Genomic DNA, 22,520 nt, shown 5'->3' with positions numbered 1-22,520 from the left:
CTAATCAGATAGATTACGAAGGTTACTCGCTTCGTTCGATTTACAGACATAATTACAACCAATATTCTTAAATTCACATTTATTTAGCAAAAATTCAATATCTTCAAATAATGTATTATTTCAGATAAATATGTATATCTTAAATTTTGTTATTATGGAAACATGTTTAGCCTTCATAGAAGCGAGGTAATTTATCACCCATTATCACTTTTCTTTCGATTCCTTTATCCGTGATTACACCAAGACGTATAACGCCACCACTGCTACCATCGCGAGACATTGCCAGTGCCAATGCTGCAAAAATATTTCAACCTCGTGTATTCAAATACATTTACAAATCAAATATATCTGTTTCTTAAATCTTTTTATACTCACTATTTTGTACCAAAGTAACACATTCGTCCTTGGTCATATTGGATTTATAATGTGCATCTATATAGCCATAAACATACGAAGAACCTGAGCCACCGATAGCAATGGGTTGTCGAATACACATGCCTCCTAAAGGAATGCTATAAACTTGACCTCCTTTTTGATTATCCCATCCAGCTACTAAAATTCCTGCCATCAAGGAATCTCTATAATTATAGCACATTTCACGAAACACATTGGCAGCTGTTTCTACCAAAGGTTGAGTTCCAAGCTCCATCCTAAATAATTTCAATTAAAATTCATAGAATATAAAATAAACAATATACGAATTAAAGAGTAGATTTTTACCTATGCAAACCTAAGTGATACTCTACGATATCTGCGATAGCTTGAGTATCTGCAGCAGAACCAGACCGACAACAATAGATATAATCTGTGACTCTGGTCAACTTATCGGCGAAACGATTACTTATATATGCTCTGAAATTAAATTTTTAAAAATATAGTTAACCTAAAAAAATAAAAAAACAATATGTAAATAATTTTATTAAAAACATAATACCCTGTGGTAGCTCGTGAATCTGCGCCAATTACGACACCTCCATCGAATTCTACAGCCATAATAGAAGTCTATAATTAAAAAGATAATAGTAAATAACAAAATTTTTTGTTATAACAGTTCTGTACATTATAACTTTTTGCTGTTATCAAATATAAAAAAAAATGAAAGTACATGAATCGTATGATATAAATTCCATTTAATTGCAAAACAAAATTACGTAAAAATAATAAGGGGTAATATAAGAATATTTTTCTAACTTTGCATTGTCATTCTAACCTCTAAATACAAATGAAACAATACTTTTCAAAACTTACACCAGTACTTTGTTCAGAACGAAGCCAATCTGGAACTAAATTATCAGATATCGAACCTATATTTGGTTGAACGAGATTATCTACTGCGTATGCCATTTTTTCAATATATTTTTTTGGAAAGCTAAATTTCTTTGACTATTGTCAAAAACTAGTCTGCTTCATAAAACTGCAATATGTACTATAGATTCGGAGTATGTTCATATGACATCGATATATCGATATATCGATGTATAGTTATAAAAACAACAATTGAGGTCGCTATCGTTTGTACAACAGCAAACTTCACATCATTTAAAAATTGCAAATGTTATTTTTTATCCTTTTTTTTTTCAATTCTTTACTTTTTTTTTACTAAATATTATATGAAAAAAAAAATAAATAAATAAATAAATAAATAAATGAACATACAAACTTTCTCGCTAGAAAATTAAAAAATATTATATCATTTAGCAATTACGTGCATCAAATATCGCACGTTTGTATAACAGCAAGTACAAATATTGTAATTTGTATTTGCGACGTAAAATTACGTAGTATTTAACAAAATAGAAAAATGACAAACGATAAAGTTATAACAAGAAGTTGCGGCACGTAATAAAAGAAAAGAAAAGGAAACAGAAAAAAAAAAAGTTATTTACGCTAAGATTTCTACGAAAATCTAAGGCGCACTTCGATTATTGTTATTAACAGAAGGAAGTTCGTAAAATCGTGAGAGCGGTTGTATTCGACGGCGTCTTTGTTTCTTTTTTCTTTTTTGTTCTCTCAAAGTGATATACAAACAAATATACAATAATAAAATTCTTATTTTCTTATTAGATACATAGTTCTCTAAGTGTGCCGGTTGGTAACGCTGTTACACGAGATACAAGGAGGTTAAAGTTTTGCGAATCGACTGGGACATCTATAATTTTGGCTAAAGAGAAGTTACCGCGGTGGTCTACGTCGCGAGAATTGACGATAGTGCAAACGAGTTCTTTCGAGTGAAAGAGTGACACTTCGCTCATGTTCTCTATGACTTGATTTTTATCAATAAATTGTTCTTAGTGTTTCGTTCGTAGAGTCGAACCGTGAGAATGACATATTTTGTGAAAAAGGCACGTGGCAACGGTCGGACGAAGAGTGTTAATTGTGATCGTGGGTAGCAGCCGGCTAAGAAATGGCAATCTCTAGTTATTTGATCTGGACTCTACGCGCAAGCAGGTCTCATCGAAGTATGTTAAATGTTTACGTGTGACTCCTTACTATGTTTAAAAATTTATTATAATGTTTTATAGGTTTAATAATTACAATTTCGTTTTTTCTCGTAGGTCGGCGAGATAACGAAGACAGTAGTGTGCAACTCGATCTGTCAAGAGGTTAGAGGCTTAACCTAAAAGATTATAGATTCATAAATTTTACAAACGAATGGAAATGCACTCTTATTTTTAAGTCAAATGTATGAGTAACTTGCAATGTTTCTTCTAACGCATACAAGATAAACGTTTTTTTTTTTTTTTATCAGAAAGAATATTTTTAAATCTAATTGTTTTGACGACATCGTTATAATAGTTCATTTATTTAGGAACACTGCACACGCATACGTACACACTACGTCGTCACATTTCGAATTTACGAAGTTTGTTATAAGACATATTCATTGTACAGATTATATTTTTTTATTAAAATTAATTAGAATTATTTTAAGAAATTATTATATTATGTGTAAGGTGAAGTATTCTTTCTTATTTTTTTCTTTCTTTCTTTCTTTCTTTTTTTTTTTTTTTTTTTTTTTAATAATTTTTTTCTTTTTCTTTCCTTTTTTTTTTTTTTTTTTTTGAAATTTAATAACAAAAATTATTTTTTGTAGGATTGAAAGAGAATGTAAAAGAAGTGTTAACTAATCTTTGTGAACGACATAATGTACCAAGTGTAAAGAAGCTAGCTTATCTTAATGCTATTGTTAAATTAATTAGTGAAAATGATTTGTCCGATTATGGTTACTCCATGGACGATCTATTTTGTTGGTAAGAATACGTAATTTTGTTGGTAATAGAATCTTATAATTTTATATTGCTAGATTATTATTTCACTTTAAAAATTATTATCTTTTAGTATGCGTGTGGGTCTTGTACAAGAAGCAACCCAAGTACGTGCAGCAGCATTACGAGCTGTAAGGTATATGCTTAAGAAGGAGCAAGATGTTATTGCTATTAATAAATTGCAATATCCATATTTTGTGGCACGTAGTATGGATGTTAATCTACGGAATGAAATGGAAAGAATGCAGGCTCTTAGACTCGTTAGAAGAATTTTAGCTTTAGCTCCTAAACATTTCAGCCCTATCTTAGCCAGATCTCTTATAAGTTTAACTAATGGAGGCATAGAGGAAAGAGATCGTGCATTCAGAGTATTTTTAGCTACTCTCTGCGAGTTAGGAGTCTTAAATTCAAATTTGTTAATAAGTTGTGGAGGAGTTAGCGCACTTGCGCGAGCAGCTATGACTGGACAAAGCCCTTCGATCGTCGAATCTGTTGTGGGGGTTTTATTAAAATTATTAAATAATCCTGATACAAGAGGGAGCGTTTCCCTTTTATGTTTCGCAGCACCATATTGTGAACTTCACTCTTCAAGCTCAGAAAGAACAAAAGAGGAACGAGATCAAAAATTCGCAGCAAGTAAGATGGCATTATTGAGTATACTACGCTCTTATCCAGGTGTTTTACATTTTTGCTGTCCTACTGATAATTCTGGCCTTAAAGCTATAGCAGATATCTTATACGTTGAACAACTTGAAGTTCGTGGAGCTGTTTTGGAATTACTTTATGAATTATTGGATTTACCTCTGCCCACATGGACTGACGAACCAGACGTTGCGTTGGCTGCAGTAGATCCTGGCAGAACGCGAGATTCGTGGAAACTATCTGAAGGTTTTGTCGCAGCTGAGGGAAAATTTATATTACCATCTCTTTCATCTTGTTGGCCAAATATAACAGAAATACATTTAGCATTACTAGTGTATGCTTTATTAGAATGTGGGCTACACAGAGCACTCGCAGAAACAATCGTTTCTTCGGATACCTTTATTTCCGTACGTGCAGCAGTACTATTAGGAGCGTTACTGCATCTAGCACATTCCCTGCTACCTTCAGAAGTTTGTGATCTGACGCCACCTTTGCCAAACTTATTGGAACATGCAAGCGCTGGTAAACATCAAGCGCTTGCCGCTGTAACCATCTTAGGACGGATGCATACGATGATGCGTCGTCGACCAACACCTGCGAGTCTGTTTCTCGATCGAATGTTACGAGCTGGTAGTTGGTTGAGACCAACTTTGCCACGACGCCAACGACCGTCCAGTAGACATTGGTTACGTAGGGAATCTTCGACGACACCTTTATTGAAAGACGCACAAGTCCTAAGTTCTAAGGATGCGCTGGCTTGGAACTGGCCTGTAGTACGATCAATCCTTCGCTCCCGCGAAGATACGATAAGAATACTTCATGATTCTGACTACAGATTGTTCATCAAGAGACTCGTTCGTTATTTCAAACCTTCATCGAATGCATATAGTAGAGTGGAATTGGGAACAAATGCTATTTTAGCACGAGAAGCAACTTTAGCAGGCTGCGAATTACTAAACTGTTTATTAGAACTTCACGAGCCCGAAAGTACGAAACTGTTGAATGAATTGATCGTAGATATCGCGGAACAAATCTCTTATATTCGTACTTCGCAATCTGCACACGATTGCTTATTCTCACCACGTCACATGTCTACAACGTGTTGTCAGAAATATTTCCTCTTTTTAGGACAACTGAGTCATTCTGCAAAAGGAACCGTTATCTTAAAAGAATTCAATTTACTAGAAAAATTACAAGACTTGGCTCTAGCCACCAATCATGACTGTTATGTGAAACTTATTGTTTCAAGTTTAGATTATTCCAGAGAAGGACCTAATAGGAAAGTTCTGAATAAGATTATCGCCGAATCATCTTTAGAGAGTACACGTTTATATGCTACGCAATTCCTACGATTGATACTCAGAGCAAAAATGTCGGATGCATACCATTGGGCAATAACTTTATTAACAGAAAAATTAACGGACACTAGTAAGGTTGTAGCATTGACCGCATTAGAGGTATTGCATGAAGCGTGCGAAGAGACGGAATATTTAAATATTTTATTGCATCAAGAAGAACATCAAGGGAACTGGGATAAGTGGTTGCAACATTTAGGAGATAAAGGGTACTTATTAAAAATAAGACTTTATTCTCTACACGAAGGTTTTTCATGTCTGCCATCACCTTCAGAAGAATTAGAAAAATGGATTGGACCTGGAGGTTTTGCAGAGAGATATGTAGGCTTGGTGGAAGGTGAAATACATGACTCTCTGACTCGTCGTCAGAGAAACGAAAATGGAAGTTACCACAGAAGAACAACTAACGAATTGATAATGCCTCGCAATATATTTATTTTACCTCATTTGATAGGCCAAATAGTACGACATGATTTTGGAATGCAATTATTGCTCCGGCGAAACGTAATACAACATTATGCACGAATCATTCAAAGATTTAGAATAGATTTGGGAGGTAGAGATTCGGAATCTAATTCAAGATGTACCAAAAGTAGTCGTTTAATCGTGGATGATACTTACACTATGTCAGAAGGGTCATGTACAGATGAGTATGTGGAACCAAATCGTTTAGAAACAATTGTAGATGCAGAGACTATAGAATTGTCTGATTTATGTACTCCACCAAAAACAGAATCTTTAATAGAAATACGAAGAAAAACAAGCTTAGATGATTCAAGACATACTACTCCCGATAGAAGTTGGAGAAGTGATCTTGAGATCCGTGATGAACAGTCCGTTAATTTAGAGAAACAAATATTAAAAACAAAATCTGCGTTGTGGGCATTAGGACATGTAGGAACGTCAGCAGCAGGAGTCGAACAATTAAATCATATAGGAATTATAGAAATGATTACATCTATGGCGGAAACATGTCCTTATTATTCGGTAAGAGCAACGGCCATGTATGCTTTAAGTCTTATTGCTACGACCCGTGCAGGCACGGATGCACTAACAACTTTCGATTGGCCAAGTGTAAGACATAGAAGAGGAGATCACTGGTCGATTATTCGACCTACAACTCGCTATCCCGTACCAAGTCCTATCCTTATTCAAAGGCATCATCGGAGTCTTAGCGATGGTAAACCTGAATTACCTGAACCGGTAGCTCGTCGAACTAGAAATCGTTCCGAGAGTGCAGCTACAGATTTGGAAGCAAGAAGGTATAATACAACTTTTTTTTTTTTTTTTCCAATTTATTTTGTATATTAAACTTCTTACAACTTGTATCTTATTTGTTATCAGAGAGAGGGGAGAAACTCCGAGTCCGCTTTCAAGTATACAAAGATTAAGTCAACAAGATGCAGAGGGATATGCGCGTCTTCGTAGTTTGCAACGTTATCGTAGACCAAGTTATTCTCAAAGTAGTTTAGAGGTGAGTTTTTTATAAAATGTAAATAAATTTTCTATATTTCTCCTTATATTTAAAAATATCTTTTATTGTTTTATATATATGTATATATTACAGATGTACAGTTTAGACGGACGACTTTCACTGCAGAGCCTTTCAGAATTCGATTCATCCCGCAGCTGGATTGCGAATAATATACTCACACCTACCCCACCGCCCCTTGAAAATGATAATGATAATCTATTTTATATGGGTATTTGCCTTCCTAGGAGACTCACGACTCTTTTTCCGGATCCACCTCAACCAGTAGTTTCTACTGTAGTCGATGACATGAGTAAACCTGAAATAGGTCCTAATGAAATAGATGAAGAATCTGGATCAGAAAGTGATGCCGACACCGAGCATTGTCGAGTGTGCCTTGTCTGTTACCGTACGAAAAGTAGCACTAAGGTTTCCACTGGAGAAGCAGATATAAAACTGCGGAGGCAAGGATAATGATACTCTGCAGGATTTCTAATACTTTCAAAAGAATCAAAATATTAGTTAATTTTCTTATTACTTAAAATTCAACTCTATAAAAATACTGCAGGATTTTTAACTACAAAGAAATTGTTTATCTTTAACACGCACTTCAATGATCTTATTTTTTTCTTTCTTTCTTTTTTTTCCGTTCTTATCTTAATAATATAATTATTCTTTTCTGTGTGAATAGGGAAATCCTTAGGCATACACAGCGACTTGCAAATCCTGTCTGGTACAGACATAGTAGACAAACTCTTCTTAGATTAAGGCAAAGGTATCCTGAAAAATTCCAGGTAATATTTCTTTTAACGTTCATTTAAAATAATGGAAATTATGTTCTACGCATATTGATCTTATAATTTAATCAACAGGATGCTTGTTTGTTCTCGGATGTAGCTTCTCGATTAGGAAGTAGTTCTTATAGAATACCAGCACGACGATTCTTACAAGAATTATTTCTAGATTCTTCGTTTGATGCGGTATGTATTCAATGTAATTTCATATATTAGAAAATACATTTTCATATATATTATCGTCATTAAACATGTTTTAATAATTTTCTTGCAATACAGCTTTATACAGAACCAGTCACCATATTAAAATTATCTATCGGTACAGAGGAAAATCCTTTACAATCATGTGTTCCTATTGCATCTGAGGCTAGTCCTCGGACGTCTCACAGTCCTTCAGAAAGTAAAGTGAATGGAAGAGTTACTTTTTCTGAAATACAAGCTGGACAATTAGCTATAGTAGCGGAAGAAGGAACAGGTGAAGCATGTACAATGAATCAACGAGATAAACTCCAAGAAATTCTGCAAATGTCCGAACGACGCAGTGACGAAAAAATTATAGCGGAAATTTTAAATCCCGAGGAAAGGATACGTTTGTCGAAGAGTTCTGATAGATTACTAAAAATATCGAGTACCAACACTGCCATCAGCCTTGAGTAGTCCTCGACTTTAATCTCACACCTGTATATTTTGTATTAAAGATAATATTGAAATATATATAGAAAATAAATTACACTGCCAGAAGCCAGCATCAAATTGTAGACATTTCATTTTACCTCACAACAAAAAGAAAAAAGAAAAAAGATGAAAAATGTTTTAGTCGAATAGTAAATGTAATAATATCTATAAATAATATTTATAAATAGAATTTGATTATCTACAAATATCGATGTAGTTAATGTTTTCTAGAAGAGATTTATTTTCAAAATTGGTGCCATTACTGTGAAGTAAGGGCTGACAACTTTATACTTATTGCTATTTTTTTTTTTCTTGAAGTAAATCACATGGTTGCATGTTCTATGATGTGAATTCAAAATACTACAATACCGTTGTCGCTGTCAGTACGTTGTACGTATTTTTCTTCTACTTTATATTGTTCGTTTAAATCAGTACGAAATGTCGGATGGAGAAGATGATTTTATGTGCGAGGAAGAAGAAGATTATGGATTAGTAAGTATCTTTAATCGAAAACTAAAATGTTAGTAGAATCGTTATATTTGCATGTTTTTTTAGGTTATGTTTTTTTATGCATTTTTGTAACTAGCTAAGAAACAACAAATAATTTAAAATATTAATTTGTAAACCAATGTTTATTATAGGAATATTCAGAAGATTCTAATTCAGAACCAGATGTAGATTTAGAAAATCAATATTATAATAGTAAAGCATTAAAAGAAGATGACCCAAAAGCTGCATTGCAGAGTTTTCAGAAAGTTTTAGATTTGGAAGGAGGAGAAAAAGGAGAATGGGGTTTCAAAGCTTTGAAACAAATGATCAAAATTAATTTTAAATTGGTATATCGAAGTTATAACAATATTTATAACTATCTGTTAGTGTTAATTTATTTAATAACTTTCTATATTTTAGTCCAATTATAAAGAAATGATGGCAAGGTATAAACAATTATTAACGTATATTAAAAGTGCTGTAACGAGAAACCATTCAGAAAAATCTATTAATTCAATACTTGATTATATAAGTACGTCAAAAAATGTAAGTATTTAAAAAAAGAGAAACAGATAATTTTAATGTGATAAGTTTAACGAACATCATTATATTTATCTTGTATTTTTAACAGATGGAATTATTACAAGATTTTTATGAAACTACTTTAGATGCGTTAAAAGATGCAAAAAATGATAGGCTATGGTTTAAAACTAATACAAAATTGGGAAAGTTATATTTTGATCGTTCTGATTTTAACAAATTAGCCAAAATATTGAAACAACTTCATCAAAGTTGTCAAGTATGTATTATATAAACCAATATTATAAAAATGAGATATGTGTAAAATAATGATATATGTTTGTTGTAGACTGATGACGGAGAAGATGACTTAAAAAAAGGAACACAACTATTAGAAATATATGCTCTAGAAATTCAAATGTATACTGCACAAAAAAATAATAAAAAATTAAAAACTTTATATGAACAGAGCCTTCACATTAAAAGTGCTATACCACATCCTTTAATAATGGGAGTTATCAGAGGTTAGTATTATTTGCTGCATATAGTAAATTAAATATGAAATTTTTTAATGCAATCTTACATGGAGTAAAAATTATATGTTCGATTCTTTTAGAATGTGGAGGGAAAATGCATTTACGAGAAGGGGAATTTGAAAGAGCACATACAGATTTCTTTGAAGCCTTTAAAAATTATGATGAATCAGGGTCTCCAAGACGTACAACATGTTTAAAGTATTTAGTATTAGCAAATATGTAAGTATAAAATATAAAAAGATATATTTCTTAACAAAATATTATGTGTTTAAAATTTTTCCATCTAAAGGAACATTTACAATTTTAAATTATAATCGAATTTTTAGGTTGATGAAATCGGGAATTAATCCATTTGACTCACAAGAAGCAAAACCATACAAGAATGATCCAGAAATTCTAGCAATGACAAATTTAGTAGTTAGTTATCAAAACAATGATATTAATCAATTCGAATTAATTTTAAAACAAAATAGAAATAATATTATGGATGATCCATTTATTCGAGAACATATTGAGGATTTATTACGAAATATTCGTACTCAGGTAAAAAATTTACATAACAAGATTGAATTTGGAATAGAAATGTTTAATAGAAAAAAAGAAAAAACTATTTAATTAATTTTATATATATAATAATATTTTTTTCTTATTAGGTTCTTATTAAACTAATAAAACCTTACACAAGGATCCATATTCCTTTTATAAGTAAAGAATTGAACATAGATGTATCAGAAGTGGAAAGTCTTCTTGTATCTTGCATTCTTGATAGTACCATACATGGACGAATTGATCAGGTATAAAAGTTATTAATATTCTATATATAAAGGAAATGAAATAAATGTAACGAAGAAAGATTTATTTATAAATATTATTATAGGTGAACCAGGTTCTTGAATTAGATAAAAAATCCGTTTGCGCTGCTCGCTATAATGCATTAGACAAATGGACCAGTCAGTTACAATCATTACATGTAGCCATTGTAAACAAAATGTCTTGAATAACATGATATACCGATATCGAAAACCATAAATATTATTGTGTATAGTATATCATAAACATCTGTCATTAAGTAAAAAAATAAAATCTATTGTGATATGTTAAAATTAGAATATTTTATATATATCTAATTACTTTGATAATAATATTTAATTATAGTCGATATAAAGTTTACGATTTATACAGATTATAAAATAAGATTCAATTAAAAATAATATTTCGAAAATGATTAAAATGTAAATTCTCAATATATAAAACATACATACGTATACCTAAGTCGAGTCTCTTTTTATACGATGGATGCAATTTGATTGTACTGTGCAAAAAATATCGTGTAAAAATAGATTTACGAAAAGTATAAAAGTTTTGTTAAACTGACGCAAATTATACAAAAAGCAATATAAAAATAATCAGGATTCACTAAAAATGTTTTATTATTATATTAAAAAAAAAAAAAAAAAAAAAAAAAAAATAATCGAGGTAAATAAAAATGAGATATTTTTTCAAAAAAATAACTAATCGTGTAAAAAGAGATCAATGTGTGTGCGTGCGTGCGTGCGTGCGTGCGTGCGTCATACGTGCGTCTGTGTATGTATAATGTAGTTTTTATTCATATATATACGTACGTAAATATGCAGCTTTATCAAAGTTAATTCATCCCAGATGTCGCAGTGTTCTCTACATAAATAAAGATCATAAATACACAAGTAGTAAAATGATACACAAGTTAAAGCTTGATATATATATTCTTTTAAAACGAATGAGGTTTCAGTTCATCGTTATCATATAGTTTTACTGATAACGCGAAATAAAATTTTGAAAAAATAAGTTATATAAGTATTTTAATTTTGAAATTTTATGGATATGCATCAGAATTTAGTTACAGTTCTATTTTGGATGTAAATAAAGAAATATCTTTTATTGTAAACGTAATATATATAGTTATAACAATTGTATAACAGATATTATATTTGTATAACAGATATAATATCATAGTTATAAATTCAGTTGATGACAAGAAAGAAAATAGATCTTCCAATCACATGGATACCAATCAAAGTAGTGACACTTTTGATCCTAAAGGTATATAATTTTATCATACAGTATTATTGCAATGAATTTCTATAATTAATTGTTTTGCAGATCATCAACATATACGTTATAATCCTTTAAAAGGAGAATGGGTATTAGTATCTCCACATCGTATGAAACGACCTTGGGGAGGTCAAGTAGAACCAAGTACAGACGAAGAACTTCCTGATTATGATCCTAATAATCCACTTTGTCCAGGAAATGTTAGAGCTAATGGAGAGGTAATTTCGTTATGTCATTTTTTATAATACAAATATATATAATATTTTTAATACAACTCTTAGGTAACTCCTGTTTATCAAAAAACTTTTACGTTTGTTAATGATTTTCCTGCGTTACTTGAAACAGTACCTTCGCCGTCAAAATCAGACGATGAATTGTTTCAAATTGGAACTGCTCGAGGAACGTGCAAGGTAATGTGTTTTCATCCAAAATCAAATGTTACTATAGCACTTATGAAGATTGATGAGATCAAAGATGTAATTATAAGGTAAGAATATATATATTATGTAATAAAATTTTAAGAAAAATATTTTGTGTTAAATTACAAATCTTTAAATATTTTTATTTTTTAAGAACAGATGGATATTTGAAATCCTTGATTTAAGTAAACAATGGACCTGGGTTCAAATATTTGAAAATCGTGGCGCCTTAATGGGATGTAGCAATGCACATCCTCATTGTCAGATTTGGGCTAGTTCTTTTTTACCAAATGAAGCCAAAATAAAAGATAAATATTTAGCTGATTATTATAATCGTAATAAAAAACCTCTTCTTATTGATTATATGGAAAAAGAAATCTTGAAAAAGGTAAATAAAAGTGTAACACATATAATGAGTTTTAAATGTTTTAAATAGTATTTCTACATAGTATTTAAATAATTAAAATTTATAGAAATAAATTTGAAAAACATATTTCTTTTAGTTGATATATTTTAGTTTTATGTACCTTAGGAACGCATTGTATTACAAAATCGCGATTGGATAGTAATTGTACCATTCTGGGCAGTATGGCCTTACGAGACCATGGTACTTCCAAAGCAACAAGTAACAAGAATGCAAGATTTATCAAAAAATCAACAAGAATCATTAGCAGTTATCATGAAACAATTATGCACAAGATATGATAACTTATTCCAATGTTCTTTTCCATATTCTATGGGATGGCATGGTAAATAATTATTTCATTGTCAGTTTTTTTTTATTATAAATTATCTTTTTAAATAAATATTTGTACGTAATTATTTGTATAAAAAATAATAATTATATAATAATTGAAGGTGCACCAACTGGTGAATATCTAAAACAAGATTATCCATATTGGACGTTTCATGGTATTTATCTACCTCCATTATTACGTTCAGCTACGATAAAAAAACATATGGTTGGGTATGAATTGCTTGCACAAGTACAAAGAGATTTAACTCCAGAACAAGCAGCAAGCAAATTAAGAAGTTTAAGCGATATTCATTATAGACGTCCGGAAACAAGTTTATCAGCAGAAGAATTAGCGAAATACAATTGAATTTCTCTTTTATAACTTTTTTGCAGTATATCTCTATTTTAGAAAAAATAATACTTGTATAAATTATATACAAACATATGTAACATATATATATATAGATTTATATATATAATCGCAAATGTGTACATATCTGTACCATAATGAAATATTGAATATTTCATCAGGCTAAATGATCAATAAATAGGAAATGTTGAATCAATTTTATTACTCCAGGCATGAATTCCTCCAATGATGTCTTTTATATTTAATTTACTATCTTTAAATATCTGTTGGAGATGTTTTACTGCTTTCTGTGAATCATTTCCTCTTCTACATAAAACATAAACTAGAAAAAGAAATACGTACAAATAACATAATCGCCCTTTTATTTTAATGCGATTAATAATAATTGTTTATCTTATACCTTTTGATATTGTTTTTCCATTATCCTGTTTGTCTATTTCACTTTTTATTTGCTTAGTAGCATTATCCTTGTAAATCTCATACAATGGAATATTTATAGAATTTCTCAAACGACAAATTTGAAATTCTTCGGGTGAACGCACATCAATTAATAAGTGATCTTCTGTGTTAAATTTTGTTATGTGATGATATGTTTCAACTGTAATTCTGTCTTCATTTTTGAGTAGATTTAAATTAGGATTTTTATCATTTGCTTTTGCACCACAAAACTGTTCATAATCAATTAATTCTTTTATAATTGGATTTTTTCCACAAATAGCACATTCTTGATTCCTGGTACGTAAATTGATATTACGAAATCGCGTTTCGATTCCATCAAATACTAACAAACGGCCCGAAAGTGTTTCGGGCATATCAAGGATTACTTTAATAGCTTCCACTGCTTGCAAAACACCAATTGTTCCAACGGCTAGAAATAATTGTGTTAAAAGATAACTATCTCAAATATTACAATATATTTCAATTAAAAAATAATAACCTGCTCCAAGTACACCACCGTCACCACAATTAGTTACTGTTTCAGGAGATGGTGGTTTAGGGAAGATACATCGATAACAAGGACCTTTGTAATTAAATACAGACAAATGTCCTTCAAAACGTAATGCTGATCCAGAGATCAAAGGTTTGTTACTTAAGACACACGCATCGTTTAATAAATAACGCGTTGCTACATTGTCAGTTGCATCCAATACAATATCATACAATTCTATAATTTTTAAAGCATTGCTACTGTCCAACTGAAGTTTATAAGGAGTAACTTCGGTATAACTATTTAACCTGGAAGTAAGTACATAGGAAGTGAATAATGATCTATATATTTCAAAGGATAGAAGTTATCAATTGTAGTAAAAGTGAAAGTTAAGGAAATGAAAGTAATGATCATATACTTGTTGAGAAATTCTGCAGCTACAGTTACTTTAGGCATTCCAATAGTTCCTTCCGTGAATAAGACCTGTCTGTGTAAATTATTAATTTCAATATTATCATAATCAACAAGTCCAATACGTCCAATACCACTGCAAGTTAAGTACAATGCGGAGGGACAACCTAATCCACCTACTCCCACGATAAGTACTGAAGATTCCTTTATTTTTTTCTGTCCTAAAATATAAATAACATAAGAATCCAATTTACAGAGAAATACATTGGAAACATTTTACACCACCTGTTACACCAATTTCTGGCAAAAAAATCTGTCTGCTATATCTGCTAATTTCATCGTTATTCAAACCGTGGTCACGTGGAATTTGTTTCGCGCGCCTTATATTAGCTAACGTAGATTCTTTTTCATGTAAAAGCTCACGTAATTTAGCAATCTCATTTATTAATTCTTCCTCGTCCATGTCTTTATTAGAGAAAGATAATAATAGAAAAAAATATTCAAAGAATATTATTTCTCTTCGAATCAACGTTGCTATTTCACAAGTTATTTTTGTGTGTATTATATACTGTATACGAAGCTGTGTGCTGTGTATGAAGTAACGGAGCCATGGACCTCAAATTACAATATGAACTTTAACTCTCTACGATTTTAATTCTATACCTATAAAGTTAGATGGTGCAATAATACATCGATGTAATTTCCTCAAATGTATATACACTTGTATGTATATGTTAAATTTCGTTAATCGTATATAGACCGGGTTATATGGTCTTTGAAAAAAAAAATAAGTACAAAAAATTGATTTTTTAATCTAGATTAACAATTCTATAATATATCTTTAGCAGACATTTTCTAAACTGTTGATACACATATATGTAATACAGCGTGTGCTTTGCCTCGCACACACACAAGTAAAAAGATCTACTAGCGCGCCATCTGGCTTTGAAGCTACGAAATTAAAATGGTAGGCAGTTTCTTTTTTAGATTAGAACACGGAAGTCCTCGGTGTGATCTTTCTTGTCCGAACTCTGCTGTTGGTGTGGTGTAACGTTTAATAATGACGAATTAAATTTATAAATCATTACAAGAGAAAGTACTCTGTGATTACATAAAATTGTAACAACTCTTTTTTATTTTTATTTTTTTTTTTCTTGTAAATGAGAACATAATAACCTACGACATCAATCGCAAGTAAATAATAGACGTGTTAATGTGGTAATAAAAAGTTATACACATTAAAAAGGATGATATACGTAATCATAAGATCTGCGTATTTACTCGTACAGTGACGTGCGCAATAGAGACGACACAATGAGCAAAGGTGGTAGGAAGCTGATGATTAATGTCACGGTCAGCTGAATTCTAGTTGTCCTGACAAGTGCGCGCACAAAAAATGCGTATATTTTAAAAGAAAGAAACGTGCATTTGATCGAGAGCTTTATTTTTTTTGCTACCCCCACCCCTCCGCCATTTATCTTCCATCGAGATGGTGGAGCCAATTTTCGATTATCAATTTCGGCTAATACTGATTGGCGACAGTACGGTCGGAAAGAGTTCGCTCCTGAAATATTTCACCGATGGGAAGTTCGCAGAGGTACGATGCACTTTTATTATTACCCTATGATCAAAATATTTTAATAAACGGGAAGTCGTCGTTATGCCTTGTTACATCTACTCTTTTTGGCGTCATGACTGTATATTTTTTTATTTTTGCTAATGCGTAATATATATGGATATCAGTCCGCACGCGTCGCAATATTGTATAATCTAATCTTAAGTACATATTAGTGTTTCAACATAACATAGATCATTGATTGTGAAAAGATTAATGTTAATGGATTTTATTTGTTAAGCATGAATAACTTAATTATTTAAAAAATGATCATAAAAGGTAATTGATTGCTTCGTCAGACTATTGTAACGTTTTCGACACATTCAATATGTTTTTGTTATGAGAACTGTATGAACAGTGATTTATGAATTTGTTATTTTAGCTCTCAGATCCAACAGTCGGTGTAGACTTTTTTGCACGTTTAATTGAAGTTAAAGATGGTACAAGAATAAAATTACAATTGTGGGATACGGCTGGACAAGAAAGATTTAGGTAAATAATTGATTGTGAATAAGATGTTTATATATATGTATAAGCGTTTATATATATATATATATAAAGTTTTTTTTTATATATCCTGTTGTTATATTTTATGTGTAATAATCTGATGTAAAATGCTATTGAATAGATTATATTATTTTTACTTTAGGTCTATAACAAAGTCTTACTACAGAAATTCTGTTGGAGCATTACTTGTATATGATGTATGTAACAGAACTAGCTTTGAACATATTCCTCAATGGATGATGGAAGCACGTAGACACATTGAACCACATCGTCCTGTGTTTGCGTTGGTAGGTTGTAAATTGGATCTGGTAACAAATGGTGGCAGAAGAGAAGTATCAAAAGAAGAAGCTAGAGCTTTTGCTGATCAGCATGGTGTACATCATATAGAAACTAGTGCAAAGACAGGAGTCAATGTTGAAGAAGCATTTCGAACAGTTACTCAGGAAGTTTATAATAGAATACAGACTGGTGAATATAAAGTAGAAGATGGTTGGGATGGTATTAAAACAGGATTTGCTAGGCCTGGTGGTCTAGATTTTAATTTGGTTGAAGCAGAGCCTGCAAAGTCTTCGTGTTGTTAAATTAGGAATGACTTTGGTCTATTGAAAGAAACAAATTCTTTTATAACAAGAAATCAATTGTGTTGAGACTTCATTTAAGACTGCTTACAATCTACATCTAATAAATAATTTTCATTTTACTTGCTAAAGAGTTCATACACTATTCACTATATATTTATGTTAAATAATATAAGCAATGACAGATGTAAAGATATAGAAACTGAGTCTATAGATATTCAACACAACTGATTTCATCCAGGGAATGTAGCAGAAAATTTAATACGTAGTGAATTATTGATTACATTTTTTGTACCATAAATGTATGTTGAATATTGTATATTCCAAATACTTTTTCCAATGTTGTTGCGATAGTAACAAATACAATTTTCTGAATAGAAAATATATACAATTTTCACCGCATTCTTTGTTTCTTAGTTAAAAGACTAACATTATACATAATGGTCATTATGCATATACATGAAAGATAGAATTTTTTGTATATAGTATGTATAAATAAAAAACTATATGAGTGATTAAAAACATTTAAAAATTCTGATAGGACTGTTTTTTTTATTTCATTTAAAAACTAAAATATATGTATTTCTTTCAGAGTTATTTTTGTAGTATGTATTCTTATAATAATGTATTACAAGTTTTATGTATGCTATTATAGAGATACTTTTATATAAATCTAACTTTCTGTTATATAACGGCTGTGCTCTTTGTTGGAATTATTTCATAATGAATGAAATAATAAAAAAAATGTTACCAAATCACATTTCTGAAAATAGTTTAGAATTATAATGTAATACATTAAATTATTTACATGAATGTACGTTAAAAGTATCTGTAATATGCGAAATAGAATTCATTAAAGCATACATTGTATAAAGTGTTAAAGAAGAAGAAACATGAAATTTATATGCTGTTTTTTTTCTACTCTTTTTTTTTTTTTTTTACCGAATATTTTTAATTTATAATAGCAAATAATATATATCATGAGTAAAAAATCAGATTGTAGACTATTATTTTATTATATTGATATATTTGAAAATTTTTCATGAGACTTCTTCTTGTAATAATGACAAATCGATTAAAAATTTGTATATAAAATAATTTGTGACACAATATATTTATACAACATAATTGTCATGACAAAATATTATAATTGGTGTCTTTGATTATTTATTGGCACAATAAGTAAATGTGTTTTGCATTATTATATAGAATAACAATAAATACCTGTTCATTATGTCATGTTTTATATGTTACAACAGAAATCATAAAAACATAATGTTGTATAATTTATTAGGAATCAATTTGATAAAAATTTACTACAAGCTAATATAATAAACATAATCATTTTGTTGAGTTTTAATAATAATATTCATAATATATGTCATGTGCTAAGTAATATGACTTTGTATGCTGATGTAAATAAAATTTTAATACTATACTTTTTATCTATACATTTTACAACACATTTATTACATATTATTTATTTAAATTGATTATTAATGTATATTATTAAAAAAATTATGAACAACATATAATAATTTAAATAATATTATTTAAAAAATATCATTTATATTACTCTAAAATGAATATTAGAATATTTACCTATTTATTTAGCTTTGATGTCGTAATTGTATAAACAATATTCGGGATAATAATTCAAAAGTGTAATGCTTATAAATAATAAACGAAATTCCAGTAAAATAATTGTATGATTATTAATTACATAGAACAGATCATTTTTGTGTGTAATTTATTTTTTCAAACAATAATAAAAAAGAAAAAAAAGAATACAAAAATCAATAAATACTGACAATTTAAATAAATATCAATAAAAAATAATAAATTATAAACATATATTATCGATTTTTTATATAAGTACTTCACTTGTTGCTATTGATATTCAAGTTATAAAATATAACAAACACAACATACAAACTTTTATCTATAATAATAGAAAAGACATTGTAGTAATCAAAGATTTAATGTAAATTTCAACTGCAATGTTCTATAAGATATAGTTTTATATTTATATAACATGAATTTAATGAAAGTAAAAAAATTTGCAAAATGTATATAAAAGTATTACAATAAATATTCATTAAACATTGTACACATCAAAACGTAAATATTCAAATTTTGTTAACAATAATAATGATAATTTTACATTAGCTACTTGTTATTATACATATTATTATTTATCTGATAAACAATATGCGATAAAATATACTCGATGATGATAACTTCTGATTTTTTTGCTTCACTTTCTGATAGATATATGCATTAAAAATGCAAAAAACTTTTATTGATATGATAAGTAAAAAAAATTGCAAATATATTACTTATATTATTCTTATTGTTCTAATGAATCACATCCAAATAATACGTATTCTTCTCGCGATAACCAAAAAGGATTACCTTCTACATATTCGGGTGGTGTTTTATCTATAAATTATTTAAAAATGCTAATTATTTAAATCTTAATAACAAACGTTCATCATTATTACTATTTAAGCTGTTAGAAGGAAAAAATATAAATATTAATATTACCAGGGTGTGTAGCTAAAGATACATGTGTAGACCCCATTGCAACATTCCAACCATGTGTACCAGGACAATTTCTTATTTCCAAAATTTCACTGTATTCGGGTAACAGTTCTCGCAAATCTTTAGTTAGTCTCGATTTGAAACCAGATAAATCTGTATTACCCCCAGTAAGCAGAATATGTGAAAGGCAATCATGCATTATATCTTCTGGCAAACCAGATGTAACTTCTTTTATTACTTCTGGTAATCCAAGACTAATATACATCATTTCAGGTGCGATATATAATTCTGAACCTAATGACACTCTCTGATACATGGGCTCATTTTGTTCTTCAAACGTGAAATGCTATAAAAAAAAAGGTATTATTGTATAGATTTATATATTGTTTTTGGACTGGTTCATATTTATTTATAAATCGAATTTGATAATTACCCAAAATTGTTTGAATTCATTACAGCTATCAATTCTAAGATTAATATGTTCTTTTATTTTCTGTACTCCTTCCCTTTCTTCATTTTTAATATTATAACTCAGTCTACATCTCTCTTTTACAGCTAGAGTATCAAGATAAGATATTGGAATTTGATGATATTCTTTTCGTTTCCAGTGCATAGCTTGTTTCAAGTGATAAGCAACATGCCAACCACCTACTGGTAACAATTTCCAACGTTGAGGCATGACTCTTCCGCCAATTACTACAGCAACTGTTGTGCTTAATGCACCGCTATCAACTACAATACATGTTTCTATATCCAGTATAGCACATGCTGTTAAAGGTTTTGGAACCAAACATACTCTGTAAAGAATATAAATTAGAAATAATGTAAATATAAATTTATATATTTTTAAAATAATAAAGTTACACATAGCAAAAATACCTTGCTACTTTAATTTCTTGAAATAAATAGTGTAGTAATTGCTTCCTTAACACAGGATGTATAGCCAATGGCTCGCAAAACATGAGTACTGCATTTGGCTTTTTTAATGTTACATTTAAATCCATTTGATGAAACAAATGATCAAGAAAAATTTTAAGAATTAAAAATGTTCCACTATTTAATAAAGCTTCAGCTGGACTAAAAACTTCAATATTTGGTATACCAAGAATTTTTACGGTATCTGTACAATAACCATTTATAAGTTTCTGATAAATAGAATTAGTTTTTGTAAAGGAAAGGTAACTATGAAGTTTAATTAATTTTTTCTTTTCTTTAAATAATTGAAATGGATTACAAAATAGACAAAACAGTCTTGTTGTAGGTAATTCAGTATCATGAAATCCTAATAATTTTAATTTCCTTGCTAATGATTTTCCTTTACTTATTGGACATGTACTACAACTTGGTATATTTGGTATTAATACCTCCTCCTCATGTTCCTTATTAAAATGTTTTGGGACAGCAAACATAGAAAAATGCCTCTTTAAACAATCGGATGGTGTAATTGCCCATGTATATTTATTTCCTATTTCGATTATAACTTTAGCATTTAACTCTTCCACGCAATTCCTTTGACATGTATAGCCATTGCAATTCCAACACTTTGGAAACCGTACATTTTCACCTAATGTAATTATCATATGCAGTCTATAACACATTTCTTTAAAATTGACAGAAAATGATTGTAATTGCTTTATGTCGGGAAATTTAAATTGTACTTGCGATAATAACTGTAGCCACTTTATTTTCCTAAAATAAAAAAATCAATGAAAATAATATCATTATATAATATTTATTAAATATCTTTATTTTCCAGATATCTTACTATAAACAATAATTTATTTATCAACATAATTGATAGACTTTAAAGACTGCTGACGTAAACTTAACCTCTAACTCACCATAAGTATTCGCTACTCGATGTTTTTCTTAAATATTTACAGGTGCTACCAAATGCAATAATATCAGGTACATCGCAATGTAACAAAATTTTTATCCAAATTTCTTCAGGAAAGATAGCAGGATCCATAGTCACTGATAAAAATGATATAAAAAGTATAGTCAACAATCACGAATTAATTTTTCAGAATATTGAATACGTTAGTCAAATTCAAGATTATGATACTAGCAGTAAATTGATTTAAAACTATCCATCAAACTTGATTTTATAATGGTTTATGCTAACAACGATTACAGGCGTAATTATTAATCGATTGTAACGAGCAAGGTTTCATTTTAAAGATGAATGTTTAAACGAGTAGATGGAGAGAAATTTTTGAAAAAAACTATTATTATTTCTTGTCTTTCTATCTTATGATCGTATCGTTAGTTGGTAATACCAACATTTGTTTTTATACCTTTTTAACTTATATCAATTTTATTTTTGTTTTTATTGATTTTGCAAATCTATATGAAATTTTGTTATGAAATCGATATGAAGAAAAAATGTAAATTCAATCGTTACTTAAATAAGCTTATATAATCTCTTGAATTATTATATATATATATATATTTACTTTAACAATGTGAAGGCTATATATAGAAGAGTATAGTTAATATTTATATTAACAATTATTTAAACATTATAAACCTATACGTCCACGCTGAGATATACTCGGGATAATATAAGCATTT

The 22,520-nt window shown here is 29.6% G+C and overlaps 7 protein-coding genes across 9 annotated transcripts; 4 read left to right on the top strand and 3 right to left on the bottom strand.

The window, feature by feature from the left end:
- Window positions 1-62: 62 nt before the first annotated feature.
- On the bottom strand, window positions 63-1,439 carry LOC122627939 (proteasome subunit beta type-6). Its single transcript, XM_043809612.1, has 5 exons — window positions 1,249-1,439; window positions 935-1,002; window positions 721-852; window positions 376-650; window positions 63-294 (listed from the first exon to the last, which is right to left on the bottom strand). The coding sequence occupies exons 1-5, from the start codon at window positions 1,342-1,344 to the stop codon at window positions 167-169; spliced, it is 699 nt and encodes a 232-aa protein (XP_043665547.1). The 5' UTR covers window positions 1,345-1,439; the 3' UTR covers window positions 63-166.
- Window positions 1,440-1,706: 267 nt separating this feature from the next.
- LOC122627652 (rapamycin-insensitive companion of mTOR) lies at window positions 1,707-8,281 on the top strand. 3 transcript variants are annotated; one of them, XM_043808947.1, is made up of 10 exons: window positions 1,707-2,459; window positions 2,556-2,603; window positions 3,095-3,251; window positions 3,340-3,902; window positions 3,987-6,525; window positions 6,608-6,737; window positions 6,831-7,198; window positions 7,426-7,528; window positions 7,607-7,714; window positions 7,808-8,281. In XM_043808947.1, exons 1-10 carry the CDS (start codon window positions 2,405-2,407, stop codon window positions 8,183-8,185), a joined length of 4,449 nt encoding a protein of 1,482 aa, XP_043664882.1. In that variant the 5' UTR covers window positions 1,707-2,404; the 3' UTR covers window positions 8,186-8,281. The 3 variants fall into 3 exon arrangements, with proteins under 3 accessions (XP_043664882.1, XP_043664881.1, XP_043664883.1); XM_043808946.1 differs by having other exon boundaries at window positions 1,708-1,944; window positions 2,065-2,459; window positions 3,340-6,525; XM_043808948.1 differs by having other exon boundaries at window positions 1,708-2,459; window positions 2,556-2,683; window positions 3,340-6,525.
- A 260-nt stretch (window positions 8,282-8,541) lies between these two features.
- Window positions 8,542-10,850, top strand: LOC122627779 (COP9 signalosome complex subunit 2). Its single transcript, XM_043809272.1, has 9 exons — window positions 8,542-8,695; window positions 8,845-9,039; window positions 9,113-9,238; window positions 9,324-9,491; window positions 9,561-9,735; window positions 9,828-9,966; window positions 10,074-10,290; window positions 10,401-10,541; window positions 10,625-10,850. Exons 1-9 carry the CDS (start codon window positions 8,642-8,644, stop codon window positions 10,742-10,744), a joined length of 1,335 nt encoding a protein of 444 aa, XP_043665207.1. The 5' UTR covers window positions 8,542-8,641; the 3' UTR covers window positions 10,745-10,850.
- A 508-nt stretch (window positions 10,851-11,358) lies between these two features.
- LOC122627546 (probable galactose-1-phosphate uridylyltransferase) lies at window positions 11,359-13,557 on the top strand. Its single transcript, XM_043808708.1, has 6 exons — window positions 11,359-11,826; window positions 11,887-12,056; window positions 12,120-12,325; window positions 12,417-12,645; window positions 12,790-13,006; window positions 13,116-13,557. The coding sequence occupies exons 1-6, from the start codon at window positions 11,787-11,789 to the stop codon at window positions 13,358-13,360; spliced, it is 1,107 nt and encodes a 368-aa protein (XP_043664643.1). The 5' UTR covers window positions 11,359-11,786; the 3' UTR covers window positions 13,361-13,557.
- Window positions 13,018-15,541, bottom strand: LOC122627545 (adenylyltransferase and sulfurtransferase MOCS3). Its single transcript, XM_043808707.1, has 5 exons — window positions 14,988-15,541; window positions 14,710-14,923; window positions 14,301-14,599; window positions 13,764-14,231; window positions 13,018-13,685 (listed from the first exon to the last, which is right to left on the bottom strand). The coding sequence occupies exons 1-5, from the start codon at window positions 15,163-15,165 to the stop codon at window positions 13,534-13,536; spliced, it is 1,311 nt and encodes a 436-aa protein (XP_043664642.1). The 5' UTR covers window positions 15,166-15,541; the 3' UTR covers window positions 13,018-13,533.
- Window positions 15,542-15,869: 328 nt separating this feature from the next.
- LOC122627547 (ras-related protein Rab-39B) lies at window positions 15,870-18,840 on the top strand. Its single transcript, XM_043808709.1, has 3 exons — window positions 15,870-16,299; window positions 16,700-16,809; window positions 16,967-18,840. Exons 1-3 carry the CDS (start codon window positions 16,192-16,194, stop codon window positions 17,403-17,405), a joined length of 657 nt encoding a protein of 218 aa, XP_043664644.1. The 5' UTR covers window positions 15,870-16,191; the 3' UTR covers window positions 17,406-18,840.
- Window positions 18,841-19,494: 654 nt separating this feature from the next.
- On the bottom strand, window positions 19,495-22,138 carry LOC122627544 (actin-related protein 6-like). The gene is made up of 5 exons (XM_043808706.1): window positions 21,788-22,138; window positions 20,826-21,635; window positions 20,380-20,743; window positions 19,950-20,292; window positions 19,495-19,844 (listed from the first exon to the last, which is right to left on the bottom strand). Exons 1-5 carry the CDS (start codon window positions 21,913-21,915, stop codon window positions 19,753-19,755), a joined length of 1,737 nt encoding a protein of 578 aa, XP_043664641.1. The 5' UTR covers window positions 21,916-22,138; the 3' UTR covers window positions 19,495-19,752.
- Window positions 22,139-22,520: the final 382 nt, after the last annotated feature.

The sequence above is a fragment of the Vespula pensylvanica genome, chromosome 3, assembly GCF_014466175.1.
Source record: "Vespula pensylvanica isolate Volc-1 chromosome 3, ASM1446617v1, whole genome shotgun sequence".
In the NCBI taxonomy this organism is placed as follows: Eukaryota; Metazoa; Arthropoda; class Insecta; order Hymenoptera; family Vespidae; genus Vespula; species Vespula pensylvanica.
Note: the sequence above shows the minus strand (reverse complement) of the source record. Positions and strands in the feature narration are given on the sequence as shown.

What these genes read in the sequence shown, in the direction of transcription:
- LOC122627939 (XM_043809612.1), bottom strand. Translation starts at nt 1,344, where the DNA reads ATGGCATACGCAGTAGATAATCTCGTTCAACCAAATATAGGTTCGATA. An exon ending in GATTCACGAGCTACCACAGG is followed by an intron (nt 853 to 934) that starts GTATTATGTTTT and finishes ATTTAATTTCAG; the next exon opens with AGCATATATAAGTAATCGTT. An exon ending in TATCACTTAGGTTTGCATAG is followed by an intron (nt 651 to 720) that starts GTAAAAATCTAC and finishes GAAATTATTTAG; the next exon opens with GATGGAGCTTGGAACTCAAC.
- LOC122627652 (XM_043808946.1), top strand. Translation starts at nt 2,405, where the DNA reads ATGGCAATCTCTAGTTATTTGATCTGGACTCTACGCGCAAGCAGGTCT. An exon ending in ATGGACGATCTATTTTGTTG is followed by an intron (nt 3,252 to 3,339) that starts GTAAGAATACGT and finishes ATTATCTTTTAG; the next exon opens with TATGCGTGTGGGTCTTGTAC. An exon ending in GCAGATATAAAACTGCGGAG is followed by an intron (nt 7,199 to 7,425) that starts GCAAGGATAATG and finishes CTGTGTGAATAG; the next exon opens with GGAAATCCTTAGGCATACAC.
- LOC122627779 (XM_043809272.1), top strand. Translation starts at nt 8,642, where the DNA reads ATGTCGGATGGAGAAGATGATTTTATGTGCGAGGAAGAAGAAGATTAT. An exon ending in TCAAAATTAATTTTAAATTG is followed by an intron (nt 9,040 to 9,112) that starts GTATATCGAAGT and finishes TCTATATTTTAG; the next exon opens with TCCAATTATAAAGAAATGAT. An exon ending in TACGAAATATTCGTACTCAG is followed by an intron (nt 10,291 to 10,400) that starts GTAAAAAATTTA and finishes TTTTCTTATTAG; the next exon opens with GTTCTTATTAAACTAATAAA.
- LOC122627546 (XM_043808708.1), top strand. Translation starts at nt 11,787, where the DNA reads ATGGATACCAATCAAAGTAGTGACACTTTTGATCCTAAAG. An exon ending in TGACACTTTTGATCCTAAAG is followed by an intron (nt 11,827 to 11,886) that starts GTATATAATTTT and finishes ATTGTTTTGCAG; the next exon opens with ATCATCAACATATACGTTAT. An exon ending in ATCAAAGATGTAATTATAAG is followed by an intron (nt 12,326 to 12,416) that starts GTAAGAATATAT and finishes TTTTAAGAACAG; the next exon opens with ATGGATATTTGAAATCCTTG.
- LOC122627545 (XM_043808707.1), bottom strand. Translation starts at nt 15,165, where the DNA reads ATGGACGAGGAAGAATTAATAAATGAGATTGCTAAATTACGTGAGCTT. An exon ending in CGGTGGTGTACTTGGAGCAG is followed by an intron (nt 14,232 to 14,300) that starts GTTATTATTTTT and finishes AATTATTTCTAG; the next exon opens with CCGTTGGAACAATTGGTGTT. An exon ending in TGGAAAAACAATATCAAAAG is followed by an intron (nt 13,686 to 13,763) that starts GTATAAGATAAA and finishes TTCTTTTTCTAG; the next exon opens with TTTATGTTTTATGTAGAAGA.
- LOC122627547 (XM_043808709.1), top strand. Translation starts at nt 16,192, where the DNA reads ATGGTGGAGCCAATTTTCGATTATCAATTTCGGCTAATACTGATTGGC. An exon ending in CCGATGGGAAGTTCGCAGAG is followed by an intron (nt 16,300 to 16,699) that starts GTACGATGCACT and finishes TTGTTATTTTAG; the next exon opens with CTCTCAGATCCAACAGTCGG. An exon ending in GCTGGACAAGAAAGATTTAG is followed by an intron (nt 16,810 to 16,966) that starts GTAAATAATTGA and finishes TTTTTACTTTAG; the next exon opens with GTCTATAACAAAGTCTTACT.
- LOC122627544 (XM_043808706.1), bottom strand. Translation starts at nt 21,915, where the DNA reads ATGGATCCTGCTATCTTTCCTGAAGAAATTTGGATAAAAATTTTGTTA. An exon ending in CAAGAAATTAAAGTAGCAAG is followed by an intron (nt 20,744 to 20,825) that starts GTATTTTTGCTA and finishes TATTCTTTACAG; the next exon opens with AGTATGTTTGGTTCCAAAAC. An exon ending in ATCTTTAGCTACACACCCTG is followed by an intron (nt 19,845 to 19,949) that starts GTAATATTAATA and finishes AATAATTTATAG; the next exon opens with ATAAAACACCACCCGAATAT.